The sequence below is a fragment of the Anas platyrhynchos genome, chromosome 11 (genome assembly GCF_047663525.1).
Source record: "Anas platyrhynchos isolate ZD024472 breed Pekin duck chromosome 11, IASCAAS_PekinDuck_T2T, whole genome shotgun sequence".
NCBI lineage: Eukaryota > Metazoa > Chordata > Aves > Anseriformes > Anatidae > Anas > Anas platyrhynchos.
Window position 1 is genome coordinate 13540858 of NC_092597.1, and position 21461 is coordinate 13562318.

At 46.9% G+C, this 21461-nt stretch overlaps 1 protein-coding gene across 1 annotated transcript in view; it reads right to left on the reverse strand.

Moving 5' to 3' along the window:
• Positions 1 to 21461, reverse strand: part of ARIH1 (ariadne RBR E3 ubiquitin protein ligase 1) — a 54388-nt gene that overhangs the window by 29028 nt on the left and 3899 nt on the right. Inside the window, exon 2 of the mRNA XM_027466213.3 lies at positions 3540 to 3607. Within this exon, the coding sequence (XP_027322014.1) occupies positions 3540 to 3607 (68 nt within the window). The remainder of the gene's footprint in view (positions 1 to 3539; positions 3608 to 21461) is intronic.

Below are 21461 nucleotides of genomic sequence, written 5' to 3' on the forward strand. Positions count from 1 at the left end.
CATTCCCTTCCTCTCTTCCCAAATTCAGTGATTCCAGCACTTAAGCCACTCCCGAAGTGTTGTGGTCTGTTCAGCAGCAGACTTTGTTCAATACAGCTGACTGCAAAACTAATAGAGCCAGTTATTGATGTTCCTTCTTTTCATTACAAACCAAGATGTTTTCTCTGCCACTTTAAACTCATCAGCCATACAGCAAAAATTCTGTTCAAGTTCTTCTAGAATTTCTTCTTTGCTTACCAAAACCAAGTCCATAATAGCATCGGGTCTTGTTGGCAGAAGGATTAAGCTGTCGACTCCTTTATTTTCTCAAAACAGCATCCATCTCTACAGACACCGCTGCTGGTAACTGCCCAATAACAATTTTCTAGACATAATCAAATTTCATCCCAGGGAGTATTCAATACAAAAACCCTTTCCACTCAAAACAAGCTCCTAGTACACACTTTGGGTTATTTACTTTATTGAAAGGGTATTTGTGAATGTCAGAAAATCAGCACACTCCCAGTAAAAGATACCTTTGCACCAAAAAGCTGCCCATAAGCAATAATTTCTTCACCTATTCAGCGCTGCTGAATAGTCTAAAGCACTTTAATGCCCAAGGGAAAGGAGGGAGGCATGAAAGCACCTACAGGCAGGAGGGGGACCCCAAAAGCAAGGGCAAGAGGCAGCCTGGGCTATCAGCCAAGCCACAGAGGCTGTTTGAGCATCTGTCCTCTGCTCAGGGGAATGCAGACATGCAGCCACCAAGAAGCACCTATAAGGGACCTCAGATCTCTCTCTGTATCCCGAACCGGGCCTCTGGTTATATGCTGAATTGCTTTTCTTCAAGACAATAACATCCTTGTTGTCTGACACACGTGCAACACGTCAGAAGCTGGAGTATTTCCTCCACTACCCACTTCGATCCTTCAAACCAACCCACCCCAAAACACCAATGCGGCTTTCAGCCCCATCAAATAATTAGTACTTGAGGAGCGGATAGGGCAGCTTTTGAACTGTGGATATTACCTCACTTGAGGTAGAATAAACACCTGTAACATATCTGCCCTCTTAGTAACTCCGGGCAATTACTCCATGACAAAGCTGTCACAGACCATAATAACCTGTCACAGACCATAATAACCCACGTATTAAAAACGTGCATAACAATACAACAAAGCAAAGAGGTTTTTGTGTATTAAGCACATGGAAATTTTCATCTCACGAGCTCAGAGCTGGTAGCACTCGGCACTTATCAGAAAAAAGCCACTTGGTTTATCTGCTCTCCTGCAGGCGAAGTCCGATGGGGCTGCCCGCCGGGTCATGCTGATTCACGATGAGCTAAGGTAGGAGAGGCACTGCCCAGGTCTGTAAACACATGCCATTAAGCAACGGAGCTGGAGCTCAGACTCGGTGTGACAGCAGTTACCACAAACTGCACCCAAACATCACACCTCAGCCAGCGTTAAACCCAGCCAGACTGCAGGAGCTTCTGAACTGGAGGAATCTGAGTCGACGTTTGTGTCCGATCACAGCACGCCTCTCCTCTCCCCGTGGATGCTTCCCTGTCAGTTGTGTTTTTTAGTTTGGTGACAGTAGCACAATGCTGCTCTACGATTTGGAAATACACGAAGCCAAGCCAGACTCAAAAACAATCTCTGTTTTGGAAGACTAACCAAGCCTGGATTTGGGCTTAATCAGCTTGTCTTTGTCTAAACAGGAAAAACTTCCAAAGCATCTATTTTCGCAAAATCCTCCACTTCGACAAAAAAGACACAATCTGCAGCTAGCTCGTGACCACTCGCCTCCCACCCTCACCCTCATCTAACACTGCAGCAGTCGCAGAGCTGTCCTCAACCCTCTGCAAAGAGCCAGCCCCAGCCTCTGCCCCAGCATCCCGCTCCTGTTTCAAGCAGCTGGGTGCCAGCGGAGGGCTGCAGATGGCTTCGTTTGGTGAAGAGATGACAGAAAGCAGTAATAGCTCCTTGAGGGAAAACGTTTTAGTGTTTTTCTAGTACAGCAGGGTACCTGCACCAGAACTGCAGCTCGTGTGCAATAGCTCTGTGTAAGCAAGGGCCATGTATTACATTACTCACAGGGGTGATCCTATGGAATTAAGATAAGTATTTTAATGAATACATACCCAGAGTAAATATTTACCTGTGGACTTCATAAATATTTACACTTAAAATGTTTTGGCTGCAAACTGTAAAAGCCTTTAGCAATAACACCTTGCACAGAAGTGGCTGACACCCCGCTTCAAAAAAAACCCACAGGCCAAACTGTATTTTAAATTGATGGCAGCCTTACCAAGCTTTTGGTGAGAATGGGCTAAAAAAGAAGTCTTCCGAATAAATGGATGATGTTTCAGTACACTTAGGCAGAGATATCTCAAAGTGAGAAGGAGATAGCCAAGGAGAGTGAACTTTAGCCTGACTGAATGAACCAGCACAAGAAGCTTAAACAAAAAGAAATGAAGGGGGAGAAGTTACACAGAAGGAGCTAAGGCAGAAAGCTTAGCAGTTACAGTCAGTCAGCCTCAGTGTGACCATGCGTGGAAGTTCCTGCCTCCACCCACAGTACAGAGCTCCAGGCTGCTTTCTCCTGCCCTGATCATCAGGAGACGGTAATTGAGAAGAAGGTGAGTAACGAAACAACCCTACAGATGCACAGACTTCTTCTGCCCTCACCCCTTGACCCAACCATGTCTTCTAACTCTTGGTGTAAAGACCAGCGGAGACTGCAACCACCCTAAGTCACTGTGCTGCCTTTACTGCTCCTTCTGGTCCGGCCCAACTCTTCCATGGGCTTCTGAAGTGAACTGATTTCTCCAGCTCCTTCATACTCTTCAACAGCAGCACTGGCATGGAATTTTTTTTATTTTTTATTTTTTTAAAGGTGCATTGCCACTGCAGGTAGATTTGACCTCCACTGTAAGACACAAGCTAGAAAGCACCTTTACCTGCAACACCTTCCAAAAGCTAAGAGCCAAAGAGAAGCAGCCATAAAACACTTTGCTCAAAGGGAGAGACAAAACTCCAGCCATTATTTATACACACGTTATTTATACACACCTTACAAAGGAAAAAACTAGCACTACAAAACGAAGACCAAGAAGGCAGATACAGTTTACCAGCACCCCTCACCAGTCAGGATGCGTTTGGTCTCAGCAAGACTGAAGAATAATCAAGTCAGGAACATGCATGCTAGGATCAGATGCAAAAGCACCTAAATCCAAACCCAAAACAGTCGTGAGATAACAGGAATCTGTTCCTGCTTGCTTTAGTCCAGAGTCTGCAAAAAATCCAGCAGCTCTACGTATTGAACCTGAAAGGCACCCACCGCTCCAAGTGGCATCTAGCTTCCAAAACTTCTCAAGTCTTGAAGGCATCATTAATATTAAACCAAGGAGTCACTCAGCCAGTAAGAGCTGCTGGAGGAGGAAACATCCAGAGCTTACACAAGAGATTCTCCTACCACACACACTGCATTCATCTGTTCTCACACTAATCCAGTAATAAACATTTCTTGCGGGTACGATGTGAAGTGTGGCTGCTTACCTCTCCATCAGCTTCTCTTTATCCCAGTTGAAATGGCTAAGCAGTATTCGAGTGATAGTCGCTGGATTCTAGAGAAAAAAGAAAAAGAATAATTGAGTAAAACTGTTTACCAAGCTGATATTGTATCGTGAGGATCCCAAGCAGAGTTCTGAAAAAGCAGATAGGGAAAACAGCGTGCCTGGTAACGGGCTGCCTGCACGAATTCTGTCAGCCTATACTGGAGAACAGTTTGTCTTGACAGATAGAAAAAAAATAACAAAACCGCAACACATCTCTAAAGCAAAACATCTACACAGGAGTACAGCTGAAGACTTCAGGAACTCGTTAGCTACTGCAGCCACAACAGGTGGGACATCTCCACATCCCACGTGCTCACGCAGTGTGAACCCAGGATGCCCTTCAGATGCAGGAAGGGCTCACCAGCACCCACCCTGCCCTTTTTTCCTGCACAGTATTTCCAGAAAAAGAATATTCCAGATTTGTCCCAACCTCAAACCCCCAAACACTGGGCTCAAAACTTGCCCAGAAAGTAACCAGCCATAGGGTGACGATGTCCATGAAGCCTCCAGGCGATCCCAAAGCACCCTGAGGTTCAGAAGCATTACGTCATTATCCAACACAAAGAAATACAGCCTGGAAAGGTCAAAAACACCACTACAAATAAAAGCCAATTTTCACTTTACTCAAGTTTTTCCTTCCAGCTACGTCTGTACCTTCAGCCAAGGCTCTGGGCACACGGGATGAAATCCCGTGTAGGTTCTGTTACACCCCAGCACTGTGCCCTAGCTCCCCAAATCCCAGCTGTCTCAGCTCAGGCCGAAGACCATTTACACACAACAGCAAGTACCCTAAGAGTGGGTGCCCGTCCTCTGCCATTCCACACCAAAATGGAAGTTTGCCTGAGGGCAGATTTTCAATGGACACTCTGAAGCTGTTGAAAAGTAGGACATGAAATAGCAATGTGCTTTTCTGAGCCCGCAGGCTATAGCTACAAGTTGAAGCTGCCAGAAGCCAACACCGCTGCCCAAAGCAGCAGTCCCACCCCTTCCTCACCCTCTGCTTTATTGCCTGCCTACACAGACAGCTGCATCAGCACAAGGGAGAGGGCAGGAAAAAGGAGCCGGGGACAAGCAGGACAGCATCTTCCAGCAATGACAGCATCAGAAATGTTCCCTGAAATAAAGCCTCAGAGTCAAAATTTGAGCATAAAGATCTAGCCTTGCAGTTTATGCTGTAAAAAGTGATGGTTCTCTCCCTCTTCAGCCTGTTCTTAGTCTTATTAATCCAACGTGGCCTGTTTAAGGCCAAATTAAGAATTTTTTCCAGCTTAAAAAGCCCAGGCAAACCTGCTTTAAAAAGGTTAGATGTTCCAGTGGAGCCCCATGAACAGCTGTGATGGTCAGTCTGCAGCTAAAAACCCGGGAGCCAGCACTGCTAAACACTCCCTACTGTGAACACAGCCCCAGTCCCCCACTGAACGGGTCTCACATGCGACGTGGATGTGAGCTCGGAGCCGTAACCCATGCAGGAGATGCACTAAGGCAGCTCAGAGCCCCCTTTAAAAGGAAAAGGGTTTCAGAGCAGCCCTGCCACCAAGCAGCTCAAGCCTCCTGCACCAAATAGTCAGTACAACATCTATTTTTAAATAAACCTCTATTTCTACAGAACAAATCCTGCCCCAAACCAGGGAACCCACTAAGCATACCAGCCTCATCCCATGCACAGCTCACTCCATCTAATCCCTTGGGCCCACCACCCATGCCTGTGCTCCAGAGCTACAAGCAAATTTCAGGCAGCAAAGCGCGCGGCTCCCTCAGCCACAAGGATCCTTTGGTCCAGAGATCTGCCAGAAGGATGCACAACAAAGCAACACTTTCTTAACTTCTCAAGCAACACTGAGATCTTTAAATTAGCCCCAAGACTTGTGCTACAGCAGCCCCTTGGCTGCAGCATTACGGCCTCAGGGATCACCCATCAGTTGCTTTGCAAGCCAAGAGGTGATGGATGCAGTAGCCTGAGTTTTCTCATTCAGGAGGCAGACAGACGAGTTCTCCCCGCTCTGGAGGGTAAATTATGCTGCGCTAACACAGAACTCATTGCTCTGTGGTGATTATCGAGTGTTGCAAGGCAAATCCAGCAAATGCCGCTCGCCACAGGACGCACGGCTGCGATGAACAGGAGCATCTCGTTTGGGGCCTGTCCATTTTCCCAACCGAGTGCCACTGCAGGACAAGTTTCTCCTGATCAGATGCCCCAAACACCCATGTGTCACACACAAAAAAGCTGTTTTTCCACTGCGACAGCACACGAACCAGCGTGTTATTAGAGGATTACACTTCAGAGAGGAGTGCAGTTGGTGAGGTGGATTGTAATGCAAACACACCTCTTGGTGGGCTTCAGCTACAGCAGAATTTGTTCAATGGTAGTTTTAAAAAAAAGGAAAGACCAGCAGCACAACAAGCTCCCACCAGCAATAGCTGCTTGCCCCATCCAAGATGGGATATTTACAACTTGGCTGGTTGTTCAGCACCACCGAGGATTAACACAGCTCTGCCCTTGCCCCCAGGCTGCGTGCGCAGCACCGTAATCCAGCAGGGAGGGAGGCAGCGGTGAGAGGCTTGGTGTGCACAACACAAACCACCCGTAAACACAAATGCACAAACCTCTGGCACTAAGGGCTGTTTAATTCAAGGCTGGGCACACCTGCAAGGAGCCGGGTGACAGCTGCTCAGCATTAACTGCTGGCATGTGCACGCTTCTCCCAGTTACTGGGGAGCAGCTCTGGTTGGGGTAAGTCATCAGCACCTACCCCAAGGAGTTAGGTGCTGCAGAGCAGCTATGTCCCGTCACCTGCCCAGTTGTGTATGGTTTAAAATGGCGCCAAAATCACCCCAAACCCTGCTTTGACACCAGTTCTGCTGCAGCCCTCCATCAGCGTGGCTGCTGCTAGGAGACCTCAGCCGTGCTCCAGGCACCTGGGGGAATTAACTCCCAAATGATGCTGAGTTATGCAGTGCCAGTACGTTTTCTGTCCTGAAACTAGACAGGCTCCTCATTTTTCACCCAGGATTGCGGTCTGTGAGTGTCACCCCACAAAGATAACTTACTGACAGGCTATGAGGCTGCTCAGCTGGGATTACCACTCGGACTCGGAGCTGCGGCTGGAGAAGCGGGCTTTTACAAAGGGTGCTTTCTGTTTACCAAAGAAAAAGAAGTGAAGCAGCCAGAAACAGCTGGTAAACTAAGGAAAAGCTAACACATTCAAACGTTCAATTTCCATTCAGACGTGGTTTGATGAAAGCTGAAACAGCAGATCTAATTTACAGCAGTCGCCTATTAAATTTTACATGTCAAGCTGAGGAAGATTGCCTAGAGCTCGGGGCAGCGAGCCTGTTGATATCCAGATATAAATGAAACCCGAGGAAAGCAGCCATTTTGTTGAAATTCTCAGGGCACTCTCAAAGACTCACTGTCACAACCAGCTAGCTAACAAAACACTCAGAATAAAGCTCTGCCCACAGAGAAATGCAGGCAGTCCTGCAGCAGGGATTTTTTTTTAGGTTAACAAAGCAGCCAAGTCCCAATCTGCTTCAAACAGATTCCACTTGACTACTGCTCCTCAGCGGAGATATTTACGTTTACTGCTCTCGTCTACGTTGTCGTATTTGGACACACTGATGCAAGCAGGAGACGCAGGGACGGGAAACCCTACAAAGGTTCAGAAATCAGATCTGGACTTCACCAAAGAAGCATCACAAACTGCAATAAAACTCCTTGATTTGGCAGAATGTGAGGGACTGGAAGCTTGGTCACAAATACCTGAGTTAAATTCTTTGTACCACCAAAAGAAAAGAACAAATTGGAAGGAGAAACATGGATGCCTGTAAATGCTATAAATGAATTATGAATCAAAGATTATTGGGACATTAGCTTAAATCAGAATTTCCAAGCAGCATAATTTGCTGAATGACAGTTTGCAGCACTTGATCCATTCATGTTTTCATCTGTCAAGATGAGCTGCATGGTTAATTCTTGCAGTTATTACAGACAAAAGCATACTTCAGACTTCAGCTTCTCAGCACATGCTGAGAGTAAGCTGCTGTTCCAATTTGAGCATTCACTGCAGATAAAAACCATTTAACAACAACTCTGCGTTCTCCAGAAAAATTCTCTCTCACCTCCCTGAGACCTGGTATTGATAAATTCTTCATTTTGTTTCCTCCCATTTCATGGCTTTGCTTGTGTTTTGTTTTTTAATCACGGCAGCTCTGGCATTTCAACAGTTTTCATCCTAACTGCAGCATTTATTTCCCATTAGCAGCGGCTTTCTCAGACTCTGTGCATCGATGTGAATTTGATACTGCTTCCAGGTCGGTTTTCTATGAATCTGCTTTGGCACACAGAGAAGACGCTCCAGAAACACTGGCTTCACCCAAGCCCTGCACATCGATGAATGGTTTGAGCCTCAGCAGCATCCACAGCTACTTTCCATGGGCAAGTAAATGCCCCAAGACCGTATTTTAAATTCCCTGGCAAAAGGAACCCAACTGGCTTCAGGGCAGATGGTTGAGGTCAAAGACTTGTGCATGAAGGTGACACACGTGGGTCAAAAAGCAGAGGGCTGCCAAAAAGAGTTCAAAACTACACCTCTTTGGAACAATCAAGTTTGTTTGGAGCATTTGCTCCAAAAAAAAAAAAAAAAAAAAAAAAAAAGAAGCCAACCACCATGTGTTCCAGTAAGGAGGCAGCATGTCACGCCACCACTGTAAATATTTAATCAGCCAAAACCACAGCGTTTGCCAACAGAAGAGCACCAAGTGGAAACTCCGGCTGCCCTCCGAGCACATGCAGGAGGGAACGGCACCAAAGCTTCCTGCTGCAGCATCACTGCACACACCGCACAGAAGGACGCAGAAACAAACAAAACTAACCAACGTGACACGTCTCACGTTAGCAGGTGGAGTGAGAGCCACCTCCCCATGAAGACGTTTGAAGGATTTCTTGATAAATTAAGGAGACTTCTGGCTTGCCCTAGCTGTAGCCCTCCTGATGGCTAGGATCAGCACTGGATGCACCACGCGCTTCTCCCCACTGCCCTGCGGGTGACCATAGGCTGGCGTGCCCTAACCCGAGTCACATCTGATGGGCACAAGCAGGCAACAGTCGATGGCATTAATGCCACCACCAAGCAGGAGCAGCACAACCTAACAAGCCTTCATTTCAAACCCGACCAGGTTTGCACCGAGCCCGCTTTCTCAAGGACAAGAGCTCACTCTCCATCTCCAGGCCAGGGGCAGCCAGCAAAGCACGCCGGGCACCAAACTGCTGCTCCCTCAGGCCAGCAGTAGCAGAGCAAACGCTGGCAGTGAGTCCTGCACTAACCAGGTCACCAACTGTTGCTAGCACCACGGCTCTTCATCTGTGTGTCTCCTGGCCCCGTGCAGGTAACCTTAGACATAAACAGAGTCGGAAGCGTTTTAGATAAGCTTCTAGCCAGAATCACGTTACAGTAATGCTGTCATCATCAGGTCTGCATTGTCTTACACGTGTGCTGAGTGCCCTTTGTGAAGATCCATTCACATCTATTCCTGCAGGAGACAATTACAGGAAATCCTACAAACTCAACCCCTTTTCTAGCAGCTTAATAAAATCCCCAGGAACGGACGAGGGAAGATGAGACGTCAGTGCTGAGCACCTCCAGGACCTGATCTCCTGAAGGGCTTACCTTCAAACTTACTCATTTTTAACACCACCAACCAAGAGCTCCGAGAAGGCCCTAGAAAATTCTGGTGTAACCCAGTACTGGCTGGCTCAATTACAGGCACAGCATGAGTGCTGCTGGGACATGATGAGGACAGCAGCTACAGCTATCAGCCCACTGCTGCCATCCCCAATATCCACCTCTACCATCCCAAGGCCAGGGGGAGGATTATTCAGAGGTGCCTTTCTGCCTTGAGCCACCTCATGGTTTGTAGGGCCAGGTCAACAAACACACGTGGACCAGAAAGATCTCAGCTTCCAAAGCCTGCTAGAAGTAAGAAAATAAATTGGCACTTTATCTCTATGCACCCACTGAGGACATGGCCTTTGCATCCTATAACTGCACTGAAGTGATCCTTTCAAATTATCCAGCTCCAAATCACTCAGATTTCCCTTTTTCCTGCATTTCCAGGCAGCTCAGCTCAAAGACAGGCTACCTCCCTGCAACACCACCCAGCACTGCTGTCCTCTGGCTGGTACCTAGTGCAGCTCCCCCCAACACACACAGCAGCTTCAGCCTGCATCCTGATCATCTCCTTAGCTTCCCATGTCTTACTTCATCTCAATCGCCCTTCACACATCATCTCTAATTTCGAAAATTAAGTTTTCCAGAATTATTGAATTAGTAACATTACACGTTGGCACCAAATGGCAGCTTGATACGAAGATCTCAGCTTGTAGTAACCTCTTTATCTTCACTTTACTGATTGTTTCTAGCTGATGAACATACACTCTTTTAGCAGAGGGAGATAATAAAAAGCAACTTTGGAGAAAACTTTATTACTCCACTTAATTGGTTCAAGAGACAAAACCGAAGCAGTCAGCTGCTTCGCATTTTCTCCGAGCCTTTTGGAAAGTTTTCAGGTTAATCATTAAGAGCCACAACAAAGATCCATTGTCTAACAAAGCTTTTAAATCCAAAAAGAAATCCTCAAGCAACAACTCCGGGATGAATTAGCATATTTGGAAATGCAAGAACTGCATTCACACTGCAATACTTCCAAATAAAAGCAGAGCAGATGGGTTTGCCGTGCTTCAGTGTTCTGGGCAGTTCTGGCTACCTGATGGCTGCAGAAGCTCCACCACCAACTCGATGCAGATTTAAAACCACGTGGGATACGAGCAGGGAGGCTGTTTTTAAGTGCTTCACCTGCGTTTGCTTCTCTACCAGGTTTGATAATGGGATACAGGAAGATGTCAGCCCCTACTGCACACATTTGGTATGAAGAACACTTTGGCTTCTACTACTTTTCACTCCAGCTTCTGGGTGTAAAGGGGACCCTTCCCAAAGGCAGCATCACACCCAGTGTTTTGCTCCTCCTGGGGTCTCCCATCACCAGAAATCCCAACGTGGGAGCAAAGCTCAGCAGATCCGTGCAAGCAATGAGCCACGTCTATGGTTTCCGGAGCTGCCGCCGAGCGGCTGTAGCTGACACAGTGAGAGAGAAGCGGAGTGGGAGCACACGGGTGCCGAGCGTGTTTCCGAATGGGTTTGTTCAACCCATTGCCTCCCACTCACCAATTTGCAAAGACTTGCCTTAAAAGAGTAGGAGAAGGTGATGGCATCATTTCCATATAATTCGTTCAGTTTACTATTTTGGTGGCTCCCTAAAGTCTCCCATTGCTGCGGAAGAAAACAGCACACGGCGCAGCAGCTGAGCTGTAGAAGGGGTGATTTTAGGCGCCCCATACGTGACCCAAAAATAGTTCTGGCATTCCTGAATGCAAAGGGCCCACCTGTTCATCCAGGCAGAGGTCAGGTCTTCGGTAACCACCACTTCCCCCTCAGGCCAAAGCTTGAGCCAACATCTCGTGCCTCACAGCACTGCTGCTGTTAGGGTGAGAAGTCACTGAAACAAACAGATGGGTATTCGGAAAAAGCACTCAGAGCCCTCTGGTTCCCAAATCATCAACAAGGTGCCATCACTTTCCCTGCTCATCCACCGTGTATCACTACCACAAGCACTATCCACAACGTGTATTTCAGCCCCATCCCCTCCTGCTGTTACACAGAACTGCTCTTCCAGACCTCCAGGCTCCAATTTTTCCCCTTCTGTCCCCTCTGAGCCTGCACTACAAAGCTTCTCACCCCACTCCACTTCGTTTTGACCCACCAGTTGCTGCACTGTTCATGTAAATGTACTGCAAACAGATCCAATTGTGCCAAATACAGAGGAAAAGTGTTGGTTTTCTCTAGACCACAAGCACCTCAATAGCAGAAAGCAGCAGCAATCGATACTTTTAGTCCCACAGAAGAGATGCAAGGTTATGGGTTCAATCTTTGTCTCAAACCAATAAGACAATTCACTAGCACGGAGCTTGAAGGAAAGCGAACAATATTGATTCAAGAGGAACACAAAAGCTGATTTTGCCACGGAAAGGAATGACCCCAAATGACAGCGGTGGAATTCAGCGAGGGGGCAATGGGTACCATAACCCCTCAGCTCTGCAACAGGGCTGCAAAGAGCAGCGTTTTTAGAAAAAACTTACACTCTGAGAATGGAAAAAGCCCTCCTGAACCCTTTCCAGTGCCTGTGCACCGACAGTACCTTTGACTGGAAGAACAAACAGGACAGTGACCGGGCAGAGCAGTAAAACGGGCTCGTCAGAACCTGCTCTGAAGCAGCTGCATCCCACTGCTACCAGAAGCAGCTCTGAAAGTATTTGTTTTGGCAGCAACACAAGCTCGTGCAACTGCTGACCTCTCCGCGGTGGGAGCACGACTGCCTGCACAACTACAAGTGAAGCAGACGAAGGCACTGACCCAGGGAAGGGGTTTCCTGGTTTATTTTAACCCAGACCACTTCTGGGACCAAGATCATGGTGAGGCCAGACAGCCAAGTTGGCACAACTTGGACAAGAGGGTCCTGCTTCCAACAAGTTTTTCTGTTTGGGAGATCACTGCCCAGAGCCATGTGCCAGACATGTCCAAGTTGGGTTCTCCTGCCAGATCATCTGGTCCTGAAGGCTTGAAAGCTCATCAAGGTATGATTTGATGCACATTACTGAAGCAACCCAAAACAGCACGTTGGGGTTTGGGGGGAAATGCTGTCTTCTCTGGGTGCTCACCTCAACTTCAGAACAAATTGCTGCTGGGAAAGCCCAGATCTGCCCGTGGCACCCCCAGAGCCTGGCCTGCGTGCAGGGAGAAGATGGTAAAGGAATACAGCTGAAAAGGGAACATTGCCGTACAAATGCTTTTTCCTTTAAATCATTTTACAGAAGTGTGAGCTATCACAAAAAAAGCTGTCCCTGCTTCTTTTTCCTCCCTCAGACGCGTATCAGAACATTAATTTTGCTCTTTCCCCACAGTCAGCACTGTGCATTGCCGGATTCTGGTCCAGAGCCAGACTCACCCACAGGACTTTACCCGTTCCATGGGCTCAGTACCTCTCGGCAGGAACCTGGCGCTGTTCCTCCCCATCAAGTAGCAAAGGCGCTGCTCTGCCAGCTCCACAAGGCCCAGCAGCTCATGGACCATAAGGAGCAGGCTGCCTCGACCCTGCTCAGCAATAGCTGGGCCTTCTCCATGGGTTTTGCATGCCCTTGGGTAACACAACTTCATTTTTGCTGCTTAAGCACCTGGTTAAACCACTGCAGCACTCAACAGGCAGTTCTGCTGCCTCAGAAGGATGCTGCCAGCAGACCTGTGAAGAAGGCAGAAACTGGAATTCACCCCAGGAGGAAATCAGTCCAGTACCATACGACCATGCACAATGGTTATGAAACCCTTTTTTTTTTTTTAATGTCAGTTTTACAAAACAAAAACATTCCACGTGTTCTTCTCAAAGAAACCAACCCATCACTTCATTCCCAAAGATCTGCTACTCTGCGTTAAAAATCTGTATACTAGAACAGAACTGACTGAAAAACGCCTATCCCACAAGGTACCTGCACCAAAGTCCTTCCTGGAAGAGTATCCTGCAGTATTTCTGTGATGTCAAAAGACTGGATTTTTCTGGGAGAAAAAAAAAAAATCCAGTGAAGAAGTAACAATACCGTGACATACTTCAAGTGTGCAGCAGAAGTCAGGCAGAGCAGATGAGAACATTTTCCTGACACCCATGGCAGCGACGCACGCCAGGAAGGGCAAATTCCTGACAACTTGTGCTTGCTTTCCCGTAGACAATTTCTATAGCAGATCTGCCTCTGGGCTCAAACATGTGCCAAGAAAACAATAACAACTAATTGATTTTCTGGATTAAGCGCTGCAAGTTCTCTGGAACGGTCTCTGGTATCTCCAACTGCCCTTTCCTGGTCTCAACAGTTCTTCCAGATGATGATTATGAAAGAACGAGTGAGCTGCCTTCAGACAGCATGCAAGCAGAGGATCAGAACCAAGCAATAGTCAACTCAAATACGTCTCAAACCGTCAGGGAATCTGGTTCCTGATAAAAGCAGGTGGAAGACAATGGGGAATATCTATACCATCACGGCATGCTCACACAGACAGATGAGAGCTTTATCACAGGAGAAAGAGAATCCAACCAAATTGTGCCTGCCTTGAGCCCACTGCCTTCATGTTGACTCCTCTAAAATCAATCATTTCCACAGATATCCTGAGCACACCTTCACCCCAAAGGATGCTGCTGGCACAAACATGGCTCTTCTGTCCCGGCAGCTGTTGCAGTGCTTGGTTACACGGCGCTTTGCTCTTCCGAGAAGAAGTTTGAACAAAAGGACAGGCTAACCCCCTTAGCAAAAGGCAGAGCTCCTGGGTTCAGAGGTGCTTGCAGGGGAAATGCTCTCTGCTCCAACATCTTGAAGTACCACACCTGTGCAGCCCGTGCCCTGAATCCAGGCTTCCTCTTCAGAACATTGCAATTAACATTTTCCAACAGAGAAGGTACACAATGAGCAGAAAACGGTAGGGCAAAATAACTTCAATGAGCAGCATTCGAGTAGCACTCAAAAATCAATCACTTAAAAATCTACCACGAAAGCTAAACAAATCCCACCCCAATACAAGACCACCTCTCACTGCAGCGGCCAGGTTATCTCAAGTAAGTTTTGAGACAGGGCCACAGGTGGCACACAGCCGCTCAGCCTGTCAGACAATGTGACTGATGACACACACGGACTCGGCAGAAGAATGTTTAGCCAGAGGCACTTCGCAAGCAAATTTTTAGGGAGAAATCCTTAACGTCCTTCCATCTTATCTTCCTTCCCCAGGTCTGGGTTTGGTGAGCATCCAAAAGTTCCATATCTCTCCCCTCCAGCCCTTATTGCTTCCGATGGCGTCCCCTGCTCAAGGCAGGGCACACTTTTAGTCAGTGGGCAGAGAGGAGCCTTCGCCGCTTACCAGGACAGCAACATGCACCGTAATTCTCAAGCAGAAACACTCCTTGGGCTGACTTCATTTCTTCGTGTTGCTGCTGCTGCTGCCACCTTCTCTTTTCCAGCCCTCACCGTGCGTTACCGCCGCAGCAGCTAGCAGAAAGACGGACAGTCTCACCCAGCTGGGACACGAAACAGGAAGAACGTAACCCTCTGAAGTAGCTGCTGGCCAGATGTGGTTTCACACACACGATATCACCTTGAGGAGCAAGTCTCCCCTAGCAGAGCCTACAACCCTCAAGTCGCACAAAAACACAAAATCAAAGTTGGGGACCTTCGTGCTTTTCAACCTGACAGGCCCAGGAAGTCATCGCCGGTGCATCTTGGGGACATAATCTTTGGCAACGTTCTCACCTTGGCAAAAGCTCCGGAGCAGATGTGGTTACGGCATCTATCACTTCCCCCCACAGAAAAGCAGCTCTACCTGCAGAAGCACTATTTTCTGGCAGAAGTTGCATCTGCACCAGGAAAACCTGCCAGCATCCTTTCCCCAACAAGCCTCTTCTAGCTCAGACCACTTCTTACTGATGACTTTGCAGTTTACTTACCACACTCTGCTCATTTAGTTGTACTCAGTTTTATAGCCAGCAAAACGGAGCCCCAGCAACATCCCATTTTACGAGCCAAAACTTCCACTGGAGAGGTGATTTTGCCTGTTTACACCTCAAAACTTTCCTGCACAGAAGCCACCAGTGAAGAAAGGATGTTCTGGAGGCACAAAGAGTTTGGTGATTCCTCTGTTGATGCTCATTTATGCCACTGAATAAGGCACAGTCACACCTGCTCCAACTGCTGCACATCTCCAAGTGCCCCCCCTCCAGTTAGTTCCCTTCTCAGCCACCCCAAAAAGCAACATGGGTCCCTACACCACAATCTCTTCCTAGAAGCATCCTCTGTTAGTACCATGACTGCAAGCCCGCTGAAGGGTCCCTAAGGAACACAGCAAAACCTGGCAGCAACAGCACCGAGCCCTGCACACTCCCATAAGCTACCTACAAAGCACCCACGAGAACTCCTTCAAGCCATGCTGCTGTTAAAAAACAGCACTTGGTGTGTCTCAAAACTGTCCTTATCATTCACATCCAGAGCACACAGCATCCCAGCCAAAAAAGTCAACACCAGAGATAAAAGGCTCTATCCCAAGTAGTGACCCCCAAAGAGGATTATTAACACGAGAAGGCAGATGAGATTCAGAAATTAAAGGCGGCAGGCCAAGAAGCATGTTTTTTGTTGTTGTTGTTTTTTTTTTTTTTTTTTTTTTTTTTTTTACTAATTTCTCAAAATTTATACCAGTTTCTATACAGTTTTCAAACCCATTTGCAATACACAGCACAGATTTCCCATCTGGAAGTAAATTATCTCATTGCTTAAATGCAATAGTTTAAGACCTTATCAAGTTATACTTAATCTTAACTGTCATAGCTAACTAAACTCGCCTTCACTATCAGCTATCTGTCCAACACAAAAATACCTTCAGGTGTTCATTTCACCTCTTAGCAATACAAATAAGGAAGCTTCAAACGCATCACTTTATCAAGTAAGATAAAGCTGAGTATGAGAAGGGTTGTTAGAGCACATGCTAATGCATACATAAAATATGTATGAAATTGAAGAATAAACCCAAGTTGCTCAGAGAGCCTTTCAAGTCATCACAGAAGTATTACTAATTACCCAAACAAGGATGTCAGACATGTTTGTTCATCAGATCTTCATAGTAATTAGAAATTGTTACTTAATCTTCTGTATGCACACACCAGGTGGGATTTTACCCTGAAGACTTCCACTTCACACGAAAACAAATTTCACATTAATAGCACCTATTGGGTTCGTTTATTGAGGAATGCAGAACAGGAACCTGCGTTTTTCATTGTAAGGCAGGGACTCATTGCCTGGGCTTACCAGAACTTGTCAGAGCTCCCAGAAGAGAAATGAAATGCTGACTACATGCTGGAGTGCTCTTCCATCGCTTTATTAAGAAGTTGGTGTTCGTTCTAGCTTTGAAATGCATCGATCAGCGAAGTGCTGTCACTCCCTGTTCTGGAGCCTGAACTTGCGATGCCTCGGGAGATTTCTCCCTAGGCCCCTCAAGACACAGATCTGGCACACACGCTCCCTTCTTGGTCCTCAACTCTTTGTGTTCCAGACCATTCCCTTCCACCTCCCTAGTCTGCAGATCCCAGAGCCTGAACTGGATGTCAATTTTTAAGAGTTAACTTCTTATGTTGTTCCTCCCACAGAGGGAAGCGCAGTGCAGACCGTTTGCTCATGAGAGTTCTCCTATTTTCCCCCCAGTCCCTCTCCACATTTGTTTGCCAGACAAAGGAATGCTGCTTGCATTTTGTGCTTTGTTACACAAGAACACACGCGATCCAAAGTTATCAGCTGCAGAAGGGATTTGCACTTACCACAGCCATGCTGAGCTCTTCCAGAAGTTCTGTACGTGCCCAGAACAGGCCGCAGAAGCTGAGCCTCCAGGTGTTGATACACACACTGAGCGTCTTGGCACTAACACCCAAGGCAGTCAGTTGTATCACCAGCTGACTACTTTCAGGTATAACCATACAAACCTAGTTCTGCATTTTTAGCACGCGTTCTGCACTTCAAGACGACTTGAGCTGTGCCCAAGCAGAATCGCTCAGCAAGGACTCCTACTCTACCCTGCTCACCTGCTGGAAAACAGAGTTCAGGGCTTGCATCCTTCACCTGGCGAAGCAACAAGCAAAACATTATTCTATCAAGCACCGGGGATTTTTCTCAAAATGGTATGAAGGCAATAAGCGAACGAGCAAGCTTTGAATTCCTAGTGTTGGAGACTACCTCCCTCCAGCTCCCAAATTCTTCAAATTACAAAGCAATCAAAGCTGGGTCTTTTGTAAATTGCCATGCACCCTCTCTCCACAAGAAAAGGCACGTTCATGATGTCCCAGAACATAGAGGAAACCTCAAACCCTCAAAAAATTGAGCAAGTCATACAAAAAAAAAATTCTCCTTTATATTTTAGCCTTTATGTTTCAGCCACAATCACTTTCACTGCACACCTGGTTTTGAAGCAAGACAGCCAAGACAGGCTCCTTGCACCACCTCTCTCAGTGTTTCCCCATCTCTGGAAATCGGAAGCACCACATCATGCTCTAGGATGTAAAAGTTATAAATGAGGAAGGTAAAAACCCCAGAATGTTTTTAAAAAGGCTGAAAGGAAGGAACTGAACATGCTAGCATGAGCACGAGGGCACCATCAGCGGTTCAAAAAAAGGCCACAAAGCAGAGCTTTGGGTAGGCACGCAGGCTACCACCCCAGTTCTCCTAGCTCGTGGCCACAAGCCACCCGCTCACGGGGCTCTCCTTTGTTCCCACCAGCTCTCCAGCACTGCCTAAAAGACCTGGCGACACCAGGGGTGCTGCCAAAAGGGACCCCGATGCCACCACACTTGCACGAGGCAAGCCAGTGTGCTCAGAGGCAGGTGCCTAAGCTACAAGAAGCATTTTTTTCTCCTGAAAAAAAAAAAAAAAGTCTCTAAATGGCTTACTAGCTTCCTCCTTGTCCCAAACAACTTACATGCTGTTAAAAATACCTGCCTAAGACTTGGAATTTGAAATTATTCCGGGCATTTGCAGATCTCAGCCTCTGCAAACAGAGGAAAGGCTCGGTGCAGCTAGCTGTGTGAACCACTGTACTCGCACAGCACTCTTACTACCCTGAATACCAAAACCAATTACTCAGCGTTACTATGCCATGTAAACAAGGGACCTCTTTTGAAAGAGTGTCTGTAGTCATAAGGACATTTCAAATTCTAAAAGGCTCTGATTTGTGAAGCACAAACACTGCTGAACTAAGTTACAGATGAAACTCGGCTTCTTAGGAAGCCTTCAATGGCAGTTCTCAATGCATTCATTTAAGCCAGTATTTCCATCACAGCTCGAGATCAAAAGCTAAAAAGCAAACTGAGGAATCAAATATGAGCCAGGCAAAGATGTTCAACTTCCCCAACCAAAAAATATCTGGGATGGTGCAGATTGAAGTATCAGCGGATTTTCCATCATCAGATTACAACCCACAGTTTTTGCTCCAGCTCAGAGTTGGTCACTTCACGCCCGAGCCTCCTGCAGTACCCTACATGAGCTCCTTTATCAAACACGCAGGCATCTGTATTCCGGGCTGCACTCAGATGCACCATTTGGCATCACCAAGCAGCTACGAACCTGCCGTGTGCATTTTACAATAAACAAGACTGCAATTTTCCTGCAATTGCAGAAGCCAGAGCAACTTCGTGATGTTCAGCAGCGTTACACACCTATAGACAGAAAAAAAGTCTCCCAACCTCCATGGATGCCAAACAACACAGGTAACACAGCCACAAGCAAGACAAAATATCACTTCCAATATTTTTAGATCCCTCCAGAGGACTGAAAACACAACCCAGAACAGATAAGGTGCAGACTGAATGACACGGACGGGGCTTTCATTATAAGAAGAGCACAGTTCAGAGTTCAGCGAGAGCCATCACAGCAAACCCAAAATTCCTTGTTTACTCTGCCTCACGCATGGAGTAAGGGGGAAGAGAGCTTGTTTTCAAAGAGAAAAAATTCAACAGGTGGCAGAGGGGCTCAGGGAGGTGCTGTACAGGGAGCTACTTCTAATTTATGAGCTTACAGCCTCACTTCAAACAAAAGTTGAAGTCTTCCAGGTCTCAGTTTTCATCACAAGAAGCACACCCTGTCAAACTGCAGTTCTGTGCACCATGCTCTTAAATCCAATACTGCTTGCCAAACAGCACTAAGCAAGTATGCAAAGTATTTCTGAATAGGCACAGCACTGCCCTACACTTCCATGCCACACCACAGGAACCCTGGAAGCATCAGAAGGCCGGCTTGATTTCCTATTACGAAGTTTAAATTCCTGCAAGTCAGAAACTAAGGAGTGAGAGCTCAGGATAAGCAGATAGAAAGGAAACCACAGCTCGTGTATGACTGAACAACACACGTCTAACACAGCTACTGTTTCACACCAAGGAGGGTGAGTGCTGCAGTCTCTATTAGGACTTCTCCGTGGCACAACAGTTAGGGATTTAGAGCAGAACCACCACTTCTGCTTTGATGGCACGTATGGTTCTGCTAACTAGAGCTAAACCCACAGGGAATACCAATGGCTGCACATATCTTTTGTTCCTCCCCCCCCCATAAACAAATGTTTAAAAGTAACTAAAACCAGAACAAAGTGTTTTCAGTTTCATTTTGCAAACGTCCCCAGGACACAGCAGTCCCCATCTGCACCCACAGGCCCCCTGAGAGACAGCGGCTTTGTTGGGATTCCTGCAAAGTGACGTTGGGGCAACAGAGCCCAGCATCAGTTTTTACTCATGGACAGCCATAAGATTTATATTTGGCCTAAAAGAAACAAATCTAAAGCACAAAGCAAGTGGGCCAGTTAAGCATGAGCTTTAGCTTAATGTGGAGACTTAAAAGATAGAACGAACCTGGTAACTCTGAAGTTTATAATAGTATTTTTTTGTTAGCTTTATTATATTCAGAATTACATGTCTTAGCAGCCAGGGAACAGATAAGATGTCATTTCCAAAAGCCTCACAGTGATGGCTTGTAGCAGATTTCAGGAGCACTTTGTCACAACGAAGTTTGTTCCGTTCCTTGGAAACATTAAGCGCATTCCTCCGATAATGAAACACCTTATAAACGCCGTGTGACAGAACCATGCAGTTTAACAAAGCATTTCCTTCCAGCATCATAACATGCAGGGCCCCAACTGAATTTTATTATCAAATAGCTAACCACACAGTAAGAGAAGTCAGAGCCTTGCAAACTCACCTCGTACAGGCACCGCAAGCAGACCCAAAAGCAAGCAGCATCAGCCTCAAGTGCTTCCTCCCACAGACTCCTACCTAATGCTTGTCAAGCAGCTTCAAGCACTCGGGGTTTTCAAGATGTCATCTCGAACATGAAATCCAGTTCTAAGCACAGCCCTGGATGACAGCAGCGGTGCCTGTTGCTCGCTGGAAAGTCATTCCTATTTTGGACAAAGTATTTTGAACACATTGCCAAGACCACTGAATTACACCACTACTTGGGAGATTTCCTAAGTTACGACTGGAAATCAGCACATTCTGTCTGAGCAAGAGAAGCCACTGTGGAATAACACCGCTCTTCCCAAGCCACACTGGACTGACACTTGCTGTAACAGAGCCTGACTAACTGCAGAGCAGTGTTCTGGGGGATCTGCACTGCCTCGGTCACAAAAAAAGCCACCCCTTGTAGCTTCAGAGCAGCCTGGGGTTTTGGCTTATCGCAACATCAAAGCTGCAGCTGGTAAGGATCCTCACTTCTCAACAACTTATCCAGCCTGGTCCTCTAAACGAGGACCAGTATTCAGTATAACTGTTCTGATGTTGCACGTTACCTGTTCTACCCCGCAGAACCTCATTTCACAGCCTGCAGTAAATGAGGAGAGGTATTTCTGAGCTAGACTAAGTTGCGTGAGATGCGGTGCTTCTGTCTCTTCCCTAAGCCAGGGGGGTTTCATGAGCTCACAAGACGTGACACCCGGCTGCATCCAGGGTGCTGCTCTGGGTGGAAAAAAAAAAAAGCAAGGGCTCAGCTCCCTTTTCTGTGCTTTGTTTTTAAATGTCACCAACCATCTCCGAGCTTCACCCTGAGAGTTTTCCAATACTTAACCCTGCTGAAGTCCAAAAAGAACAAATGTTGTCAGGTGACATCACAGTGATGTCAAACACTCCAGAAAAAGCTGACCGAGAGCGGAAAATGAACCCAACTTAGAAATAGCAAAGTTGCACCAAGCTGCAACAAGGCAGAAAC